We start from the raw sequence: 10,085 nt of genomic DNA on the forward strand, positions 1-10,085 counted from the left end.
ACAGAAGCAGGACCACCAGGAGCAGGAGCCGCGGCCGGGGGAGGAGCCGGTCCCCCCGCGGCCGCCCCTACCCCAGTCCTACGAGTCCAACCCTCCCTCCGTGCCTCCCCCGCCCCCCCACGTCGGGGTCCGCCCCTCCACCCTCCACAGGCCGGAGGAACGCAAGAACGGCGCCCGGAACGGAGCGCACAGCGTAAGGCTGTTATGTTCCCGCCGTGGCTGTCCCACCATTTCACCATAGCCCCCCCCCCCCCAGCTGGCCTGCCTTTCACCACCGTTTTCTCGTTTTTCTTTATCTGTATATTTTTATTCATGTTTGTTATTTTTTGTGTCAAACCCATCAAGTTATCTGCCGTCTGCAGCCTGCCGATGCGATGCCTGAAACGCACATTTATCTTCTGTGGATTTAAGTTCTTTTGATTTATCTTTTTTGCTGCACATCGTCTTTTGGTTTTGTTTTGTGATTGCGCCTCCTGTTTTTCTTCATTTTCTGTAGTCCTGTTTTGATTTGTTTTCCAGCGTTTATGTTGTTATCTGGGGTTGCTGTAGCATCTCGTCTTGTGTTCCCTCTGTGATGAAGAATCCACGACAAAGCACCCTGATGTTTCCGCTTTGTGTTTAACTTTACTGTTCCACCAAAGACACGGAAACACAGCTCTTCTCACAACCATCCCCCCCCCCCCCCCCCCCCCCCCCCTCGATGCTGAGCCTAAAACGTGTGATGTTCTCTCTCATCACCATTCAATCACAAAAACTCGGCCGTTCTGTTAGACTCCGCCACAATGCGATGGTGTCATTCCCCACAATACCGATGACTCACTCTGGAGCCTGAAGGCCCGGTCGTGAATCATCAGGCATCGAGCCGTGGGTGGATCTCTTGACTGTCCTGTGAACGTCTGCCTTGTCTACCCCCCCCCCCCCCCCCCCCCCCCCGGGTCCAGGGACCAGACTACCGGCTGTACAAGAGCGAGCCGGAGCTCACCACGGTGGCCGAGGTGGACGAGAGCAACGGAGAGGACCGGTCGGGAGGAGACCACCTGGGGGAGAGGGAGTCCTCCGCCAGCAGAGGTACCGGCTCTCCTCGGTTCATCCGTACTTTTTAGCGCGTCTTGCTACACCAGACAATGGACTGGGGAGAGCCTTGTCTGGGAATATCTTTTGGTGCAGACCTTGAGCTAGCAAGGTCTTTCAGCATCTTATTCTGACTTCATTGGTATAATTGATTCAGCCCCTTTATTTGGAAGATTCATTGATGCCGTCACATCAAATGTGTGCTGTTATAGGAGTTTCTAGTCTCGTATGAAGTGTGTGCAACCCCTCTGTGGTTTCTTTGACGAAGCAGCCACAATGTGTCGTGAACCATCGTTCTTCTGCGTTGCTCCAGGGGTCTGCTACCCAGTGGGCATCGTACCCCCGAGAACCAAGTCTCCGATGATGGACTCCTCCTCCATAGGGTCCTATGTCACCCTGAGGAAGAGCAGGAGGCCCGAATCCAGAAACGTGAGTAGAGAACCGGTCCGAACCGCCTGGTGCTCACCGGGACCAGAAAACCCTGTGATCATATCAGGAAAATAGCTTGGAGATGAGGATTTTAGTTGATAAACAAATCCAACGAGCATGATACCGTATTATTGTGCTCTTCATGCATCACATCTTAGGGATGTAATGGGCCGTCACGGATAACAGCTTGTTCTTCAAATTCGGATTTGTTTGTCTGTAATTTTTTTATGGAAACGTATCGCGTGGGGGAGGGGGAGGGGGAGGGGGATGAAGCCCTGACTCACATTCTCCTAGTGGGCTGGAGTCACATAAACGCCAGGCCTGATTTACATTCAGTTTCCACAGAGTCACCACTTTAATTTACTAACCGTGTTATTAGAACCACCGCAGTGGAGAGAGTGTGTGTGTGTGTGTGTGTATTTGCATCTGCCTGTGTGCATCTGCCTGTGTGTGTGTGTGTGTGTGTGTGTGTGTGTGTGTGTTTGTCTGTGTGCATCTGGCTGTGTGTGTGTGTGTGTGTGTATGTTTGCCTGTGTTTGGCTGTGTGTGTGCTTGCCTGTGTGTGTGTGTCTGTGTGTGTGTTTGCCTGTGTGTGCCTGTGTGCATCTGTCTCTGTGTGTGTGTGTGTGTGTGTGTGTGTGTGTGTGTGTGTGTGTTTGCCTGTGTGTGTCTGTGTGCATCTGCCTGCTTGTATCAGAGAAAGATTTTCTTTCAAAGCCCGGCTGAATGCTTGAACCTCATCCTCCGCCCCCTGGCAAAAGTTGAACCACGCATTCTATTCAAGCTGAACTCGGTCCTCGTCGGCCTGTGATGGGGAGCGCGTGTCGCGTGCCAGCGGACCTCGTCCCTGCCCCAGAATCCTGAACAGCCCAGATAGCCCTAGTGGTGCTGGTGGCTGGCTTTGTCAGTGTGCTGCATCTGCCAGGCCCTTCCGGCGGTCTGCATCCCTGTCAGAGCACCAACTCTTTCTCCCCTCTGTCCCCAATGCCTCAGTGCAAGGCGGTCAGCCATCGACCAACGCAGGGCTTCTGTCAGGAAGGCAGGAATGTGTTCATGCCGGAATTAAAACTAACCATGGGTTTTTTGTGTGTCTGTCCGTCCTGTGTGTGTGATGTGTATCTGCGTGGGTTTGTCTGTTTGTGTGTGTGTGTGTGTGTGTGTGTGTGTGTGTGTGTGTGTGTGTGTGTCCAGGACCGTCCCCGCAGCGCCGCGGACCAGCTGGCCGGGTCGGAGAGCGCCCGTCCCAGGATGAGCGTGGAGGAGCAGCTGGAGCGGATCCGGCGCCACCAGCAGGGGGCGCTCCGGGAGAAGAAGAAGGGGGGTCGCAGCGTGCTGGGCGGGGGCCAGGAGAACACGCCCAGCCGCAGCCCCTCCTTCACCAGGGAGACCCCGCCCCGCAGCACTCAGGTAGAGGGGACCCCCCACGTCAGGGGCGAGTTACACTTTACATTAGTCACTGCAGTTATAAGCATTAACAAACAGTTAATCTACAGTTAACTAATGGCATAGTTAGGCTGTAATCATGTTCTGTTTATTCACGGTGTTCAGGTTAATCATTTATCCATTCTTTTACAATAATGTATAAATGATTATAACCCACAAACCCTAGTTTTAACCACTATGCTAACTATATTATAATGCTTATTACTCCATTAAGTAACGTTAATTAATGGCTAATTAGGGTCCCCTTACGGTACAGGGGTACCGGATAGTGGAGAAGCTGCAAGGTTGCTCCACTCCCAACCCGAAGGTTATTGGTTCGACTCTCTGCAAATCCGCCCGGTTACCCCCGCGTCCGCTGCCAACGCTGCATCAAGGCAACACACCGTTTTCTGTTCTCAACGGGGATCACCACAAAATGATTGACGAACATCGAGGCGACGCTAGCGTTGGCCATTGAGGACCGAAGCGTGTCATTTGTGTCGGTTGAGGAGGGAGCCATCAATGTCTGCCGCTTTGATTATCCTAGCAGCGCTCGCCGAATTAAAAGGTTGACACAGCGCTGATTAGACGCTGCGCTGAGGGCTGCGACGGGGCTGAGGAGAGGAGATGCCTCTCCCCTAACTGCGACTTAATCACATGCATGTCTGCTGAATAAACGCATGGTGAGGATGGTAGGAGCAGGCTTCAAAGTACACACACACAGACCCACGTTTTCTCGCATTGAGAGGTCTTTCTCACATTTTACCGTTGCCTAGTCAGCTCGCGCAGCTGTGAATTGATTACACAAGCGAGTTCCCCTCATTTATTATTGTGCTAGCAAAGCCGTATGTAGCAGCAATATGCTGATACTCACACTTATTCTCAAGGGAATTAAATTCTTAAAAAGTCTTAATAATTCACAAGATGGCTATCCAAGGCTTTGTATCAAGGGAGGAGACTGGTTCTCGGAGTGTTGCATTCATTTCAGGTATCCAAACTCCAGATCTGCACTTGGGATAGATCAGGAGTAGAACTGGCTGCAGGCTAAGGCAGTGACACACTTTTTACAACATTATTTTCCTTTTTTCTTTACTTGTTTCAGCTACTACCAATCACTTAGTTTTTGTTGACCTCTTTGTGTGTGTGTGTGTGTGTGTGTGTGTGTGTGTGTGTGTGTGTGTGTGTGTGTGTGTGTGTGTGTGTGTGTGTGTGTGTGTCCTGTGCTTACTGGAATTTGGATTGGATTTTGAATTTCCTTCGGAATCAACCAAAGCATCCATCCATCTCGACATGAGTCCTTTTTAAAAAGTTGTTGTTTTTCCAACACTCGGCCGCGACCCTGTCTCCATACCAAGTGTCCCCCTCACCTCCCCGTCCCCGTGTGCCCCTCAGCTCCAGAGCCGGCGCAGGGAGGACGTGATGGGCAACGACATCCTGGAGCTGGAGAACTCTCTGAGGATGCAGGACGTGGTCCGGGACCAGGAGACGCCCGCCCAGGAGATCGCCCGCCTGAAGGAGGCCTCGCAGCACTTCAACATGGACCGAGAGGTAGTGTGTGTGGCTGTGTGTGTGTGTGTGGAGGTGGGTGTGTGTGTGTTGAGGTGGAGATGGGGGTGGGTGGAGGGGGGGTTAGTGGAGGTGCGGGTGAGTTGAGGTGGGTGGGGCTGGGTTTGAGTGGAGGTAGGGGTGACTTGAGGTGGGAGTGGGTGGGCAGGGGGGTGTTTTGGAGGTGGGAAAGGGAGTCGGTGTGTGGGGGAGGGGGGAGTAGAGGTGTGTGTGTGTGTGTGTGTGTGTGTGTGTGTGTGTGTGTGTGTGTGTGTGTGTGTGTGTGTGTGTGTGTGTGTGTGTGTGTGTGTGTGTGTGTGTGTGTGTGTGTGTGTGTGTGTGTGTGTGTGTGTGGGGGTGTGTGTGTTTCTGTTTTGGGGGGGGTGGAGATTGGTGTGTGTGTGTGGAGGTGGTTGCGTTCTCCCATGGTGAAGTGAATGGACCTGCAGACCCCATTAAAGAGAAACGCAGGCATTCAAAATATTGGAGATGACGTGGATCTCTAATGGAAACACCTTCACCTGGATAGCATTAAAATGCCCCTCTTCTACCGACAGCTGTGAGGGAGGATTAGTCATCATTAGCCTTTAAACTCCTCCCACGTGTGATGTCACCAGTTGCTGACTTATGTACAACCAAAATAATTATGCCAAAAAGCTTTTTGCATTATCACCGGCCTAGTCACTAGCGGCGATCCTCAGATCAGGAGAGAATGCCAGACCCAAAAAAGGTCCAGCGAGAGACAGGGGGGATATGAATTAATACTGCGTCTGCCACGCCTTATTGAAATTCCTCACAAGTCAAGATTATCTATGCATCCGTGTGCCCCTTTCGGCTTTAACATTCACGCTCTGTCTCTCTCACTCTCTTTCTCATTTCTTTAATATATTGTTTAATATATTTTTTTTCTCTGTCTCTCTATCTCCCTATCTCTCTCCCTGTCTCTCTGTCTCTGTCTCTCTATCTCCCTATCTCTCTCCCTGTCTCTCTGTCTCTCTATCTCCCCGTCTCCCTCGCTGTATCTCTCTCTCTGTCTCCCTGTCTATCTGTCTCCCTCCCTTTCTCTCTCCCGTCTCTCTCTCCCTGTCTGTCTCCCTGTCTCTCTGTCTCCCTGTCTCTCTCCCTGTCTCTCTGTCTCCCTGTCTCTCTCTCTGTCTCTGTCTCCCTCCCTGTCTCTCTCTCTCTCTGTCTCTGTCTCTGTCTCTGTCCCTCTCTGTCTCTGTCTCCCTGTCTCCCTTCCTGTTTCTCTGTCTCTCTCTCTGTGTTGTCGCCCTCGTCCACCGCTCCCAGCTGTCGGTGCCTGACAAGGTGGTGATCCCGGAGCGCTACGTGGAGTCGGACCCGGAGGACGCCCCGAGCCCGGAGCAGGAGGCTGACAAGCAGAGGAAGGTGGACCGCATCAAAGCCCTGATAGCCAGGAACAGGTAGACACGGTCGGGCTATCGCCGTCCTCCCGTCCGCCGCCCCGCATGCCCATTAGTCCGTCGACAAGGATCTCGCCAGGCGGTGGGAGAGGTTGTTCTTCACACTGACAGGGCGAGCGTTCGCCTGAAGGTGACATGAGCTCCCTGAGCGGTAAAGGGCGCGGGGTGGGGAGCGACAGATTAGCTGGCTGGAGGTTGTAGCGGGACAACGGGACCAGAGAATGCTTCTGGACCATCTGTGCCGCCTGTCTGCACCCCTTCATGCAGAGCAGAGCCACTGATGTGCTGTGAAGTTAGCGTTTGTCCCTCTTTGCCACGGTGACATTTCCCTCTAAATGTCAGATGCTGTTTTCTATTTGAACCGAGAATTGAAGGAAAAACATGTTGTTGTTTTTTCGGTCCTGGGGTAGTGTCACCAAAGAGCAGCAATCAAAGCCGACTCGCTCTAATCCGGGCGATTGGAGCGTTCCTCTTCTCTTCCTTTCTGTTTGTGTTTGTGTCTGCGATGTTACTGGAGGCGGAGATCTGAAGCGTCTAATTGGCTGACAGCGCAAACACAAACTCGCCCGGCATTAATACACATTTCTCAGTTGGGAGACACAGCTAAAACATCTGTCATTCTTCGGAAAAGTGTCGGCCGACGTTGCGCATCGACAGGTGCAAACTTGCCACTGTCGAAACAAGCTTATTAAATATTCAGTCTTTGGTTTGCAACCCAGACTCTGTGTGCCCCCGAGGTTCTGTATTGACAGCAAGACTCCTGGGGAGTCCTGCTGTCATCAGAGATCACTCCTGGGGTACACGTGTCAAAGCCTTTCCGACCCGTATCCTTATGCTTTGTCTTCTGCAACTCTGTCTGTCATGTGAAAACAACTTTGTGTGTGTGTTCATAGCATGCAGAACGCTCCACCCAACATGCCGGTGAGTCCGGAGCAGGAGGCTGAGGTGGAGGCAGAGGTGCAGGAGAAGGAGAAGATGATCAACATCTCCTACGAGCTGGCTGCAGAGGCCTCCAAACGCAGCAAGCTGGTTGCAGGTACACCTCCTTTTGCGTATGGGTTCTAAACACGGACCAAGCCAGTGTGTAATCCCTGGCGGTCTCTGTGGGTCTGGGTCTCACTCACTGAGCTTGCTGTATTCAGCTGCAGCAGGTTCATCATCGTTTTATGCCAGTCTCATGTTTTTGTGTATTCAATTACGTTGCCTAATTGCATTTGCCTTTTCCGGTGTTCCATTTACTTTACTAATTTGCTTATCTCCAAATGGAATGCGTAGTCTGTGCGGTTGGTAAATGTGAGCGAGTGAGTGTGTGCATATTTAACGTGCCGGTCTCCGTTGCAGTGAAAAGCCTGTCGTCATCCACCCCAGTCCATCCACCACTGTCACCTAACACTCCGCTCCCAGACGGGACTCATTTCATGTGTGTCTAGTGTCCCCAGTAAGAGTTTTGTCTTTTGTTGTTTTGTTTTCTTTCTGTATCTACCGTGTTTCAATGTTGTTGTTGTTGTTGTGTGGGAGGAAGAGTGCCCCGTTCAAAGTAATGCAGCATGTTTTAAGCTGAGATGCCGTCCTCCCTTTGGTTAAATCTGTCAGGAGTAGGGCAACCTGGAAGTTAGTTAGGAAAGATATGGGGACATAATTAAAACGACGATGATGATAATAATTTTGTTTTATGGGCACATAATGTTCCATTCCCTCCAACCATAATCATACCCTAGCAGTAATGGCTGAAACATAGTTATTGTTCAAATTTCTGTGTAGTCTATTTTCTAATGGTTTGGACCACTGAGATGGAAAACCTACGATGATCCTGTGGACTGATAGGACTTCACACTCTCTCCTTCTCTCCTGATCGCTCTATCCCCCTCTGTCTCCATCTATGTCTCTGACCCTCACTCTCTCTGTCTGACTCTTTTTCTCACTCCGTCTCTGTCTGTCTGTCTGTCCCTCTCTCTCTGTCTCACACTCTGTCTCTCCCTTGCTCTCTGTTACTCTCTCTCTCTGTCGTTGTCTGTTTCTCTGTCGGTCTCTCTGTCTCTTGCTTTGTCTCGCTGTCTGTCACTGGCTCTGACTGTTTATCTCTCTATCTGCAGCCCAGGCTCTGGCCTCTGTGAAGACTTCCACTTGAAGATCAGACATGGCCGGCCTATGAACACGACCGCCTGGCCATGAAGGTCTCTTCCCCCCCCCCCCCCCCACACACACACACACACACTCACACCCAAATCTCCTCCCCACCTTCTTGGACAGCACATCGCCAGGGCGGACGCTTACACAATCATCCAACACCATTGGGTCGGGGCCATCCCGCCCAGCTCCCCCCAATGGCTCACTGTGACCTGGCCTAGCTGCGCCCCCCCCCCCACCCCCCCACACACACACACACACCACTCCCTCTGTGATACTGCTGCGGTCCTCAGCAGAAACCTTTCTCATGAACACTTATCCCACCTGGTGGTGGCGAATAACACAAGGCCAATAGACTCAGTTTTTGTGGTGGTTCTTTGTCTTTTTATTTATAGGCTTGCCAATTTTTCCTTTTTTATTGTTTTTTAGTTGAGAGAGAGAGAGAGAGAGTGTGTGTGTGTGTGTGTGTGTGTGTGTGTGTGTGTGTGTGTGTGTGTGTGTGTGTGTGTGTGTGTGTGTGTGTGTGTGTGTGTGTGTGTGTGTGTGTGTGTGTGTGTGTGTGTGTGTGTGTGAGACACCATGGTGTGAGCATACGGACCCTGTATAAACCTACAGTACCATGGTCACACCGTAACTTTATTTAAAATTGGAACAGACCAAGCCAAATGTTTTTACATAACCTGTTTTTACAGATGCTTTTATTTTAGTTCAGTGCTTGCTTTAAAAAAAAAAAAAAAAAAGAGCCTGCTTTTTAGTTTCCCACAAGGTAAGTAAAACCAAATGATCACACATTGAACCGGTTTTTAGAAGGGAAAACCTTTGTTTTATTTGAGGCTATTAATCCTTCTTTCAAAGAGGTGACATCTTGCTGTGTTTTTGTTTTCAGCTTATTTCGCGGTTTTTATTTATTTGTATATTGATTACTCCCCACAGTCTATTGCCGGCACACATGTAAATGTTTTGGCTTAAGAAGTGCTATGCTATGTTATTTTTCTGTTGCGTAGAGATATATTTAAACAAACAGAAGGATTTTTTTAAAAGTTTGGTTCTATTTTAAGACCAGATCTGAGTCCTTAAGCTGAGACGAGTAAAGGAATAGCACATGTAAAAAGCAATAAGGAGGTTTTTTTGTTCTTGGATCTGGTATAAATAGTTTCCCATTTGTAAAACATGTAATTACCAGAGGTTCGTTGTGTATATATTGTACATGGTACAGAACGATGGGGGATGTTTCCATTGCATAGGGTTACATACTGCAGCTCATATGCCAATGATATGTTAATATCCCATCTGTTTTATATCATGTCAAATAAACGTTGCCGTTTTATTGAGGTATTGTGTATGATTGTTTGTTTTCGGGTGAGTTATTTGCTTTGAAACTCAAGACCCTCAGCCTGGATGGTCGCTCCCTGATGAATTTGACATGATATTTTTTGTCTGTTCACGGACAGTTTGGGCTGCCATAAACACAGGAAAAATAGGAAGTCTGTAGGACTCAAAGGTCAGACGTGGACATTGGTATTCTGAGAATCGACCTGGCAAATGTTACCCAAAAAATTGTAAACTTGGAGCGCCCTCTTGTGGCACATCTAATACCATCTCCTTGTTGAACACGGATCGGATCGTATAAGTAAAGGCGCATACAAAAACATACAACAAATCGATTAATTAATTGTGTAATAAGCACGTATGTGTCTATATAAAATGTTGCATGATCGATCTTGGGGTAATCTCAATAATAAAGATAACGCGCATAACATACAAAAACCCACTTCTCTCCATTCAGGCCAAAAACGGGGGGCCTGATTCTGGTACCATTAATTAAAATAACCATTGTAAATGTAGATTAATGGACAGGAGTTTCATCGTTTTGTTCATGCGACTTGACAGCTGTACTGGAGCGCTACACCCACGGCGCTGTTCATATTTCTGGTACACGTGGAACTGCTTGATACTATGTCAGCGAGTCCCCGCCTTCCGCCCCGCCGGACCAATCAGAGATTCGTGGGCGTTGTCCGGCCACGCCCCCTGTAATACGACGGAGTATGCATAGTGGACAGTTTTGCC

The 10,085-nt window shown here is 49.8% G+C and overlaps 1 protein-coding gene across 1 annotated transcript in view; it reads left to right on the plus strand.

Moving 5' to 3' along the window:
• LOC130388591 (pleckstrin homology domain-containing family A member 5-like) overlaps window positions 1-10,070 on the plus strand; it is a 67,364-nt gene extending 57,294 nt beyond the window's left edge. Inside the window, exons 22-29 of the mRNA XM_056597963.1 lie at window positions 942-1,068; window positions 1,385-1,500; window positions 2,692-2,907; window positions 4,315-4,470; window positions 5,758-5,891; window positions 6,785-6,927; window positions 7,233-7,329; window positions 7,985-10,070. Of these exons, the coding sequence (XP_056453938.1) occupies window positions 942-1,068; window positions 1,385-1,500; window positions 2,692-2,907; window positions 4,315-4,470; window positions 5,758-5,891; window positions 6,785-6,927; window positions 7,233-7,321 (981 nt within the window). The 3' untranslated portion in view covers window positions 7,322-7,329; window positions 7,985-10,070. The remainder of the gene's footprint in view (window positions 1-941; window positions 1,069-1,384; window positions 1,501-2,691; window positions 2,908-4,314; window positions 4,471-5,757; window positions 5,892-6,784; window positions 6,928-7,232; window positions 7,330-7,984) is intronic.
• Window positions 10,071-10,085: the final 15 nt, after the last annotated feature.

This window comes from Gadus chalcogrammus, chromosome 9 (genome assembly GCF_026213295.1).
Source record: "Gadus chalcogrammus isolate NIFS_2021 chromosome 9, NIFS_Gcha_1.0, whole genome shotgun sequence".
Lineage (NCBI taxonomy): Eukaryota > Metazoa > Chordata > Actinopteri > Gadiformes > Gadidae > Gadus > Gadus chalcogrammus.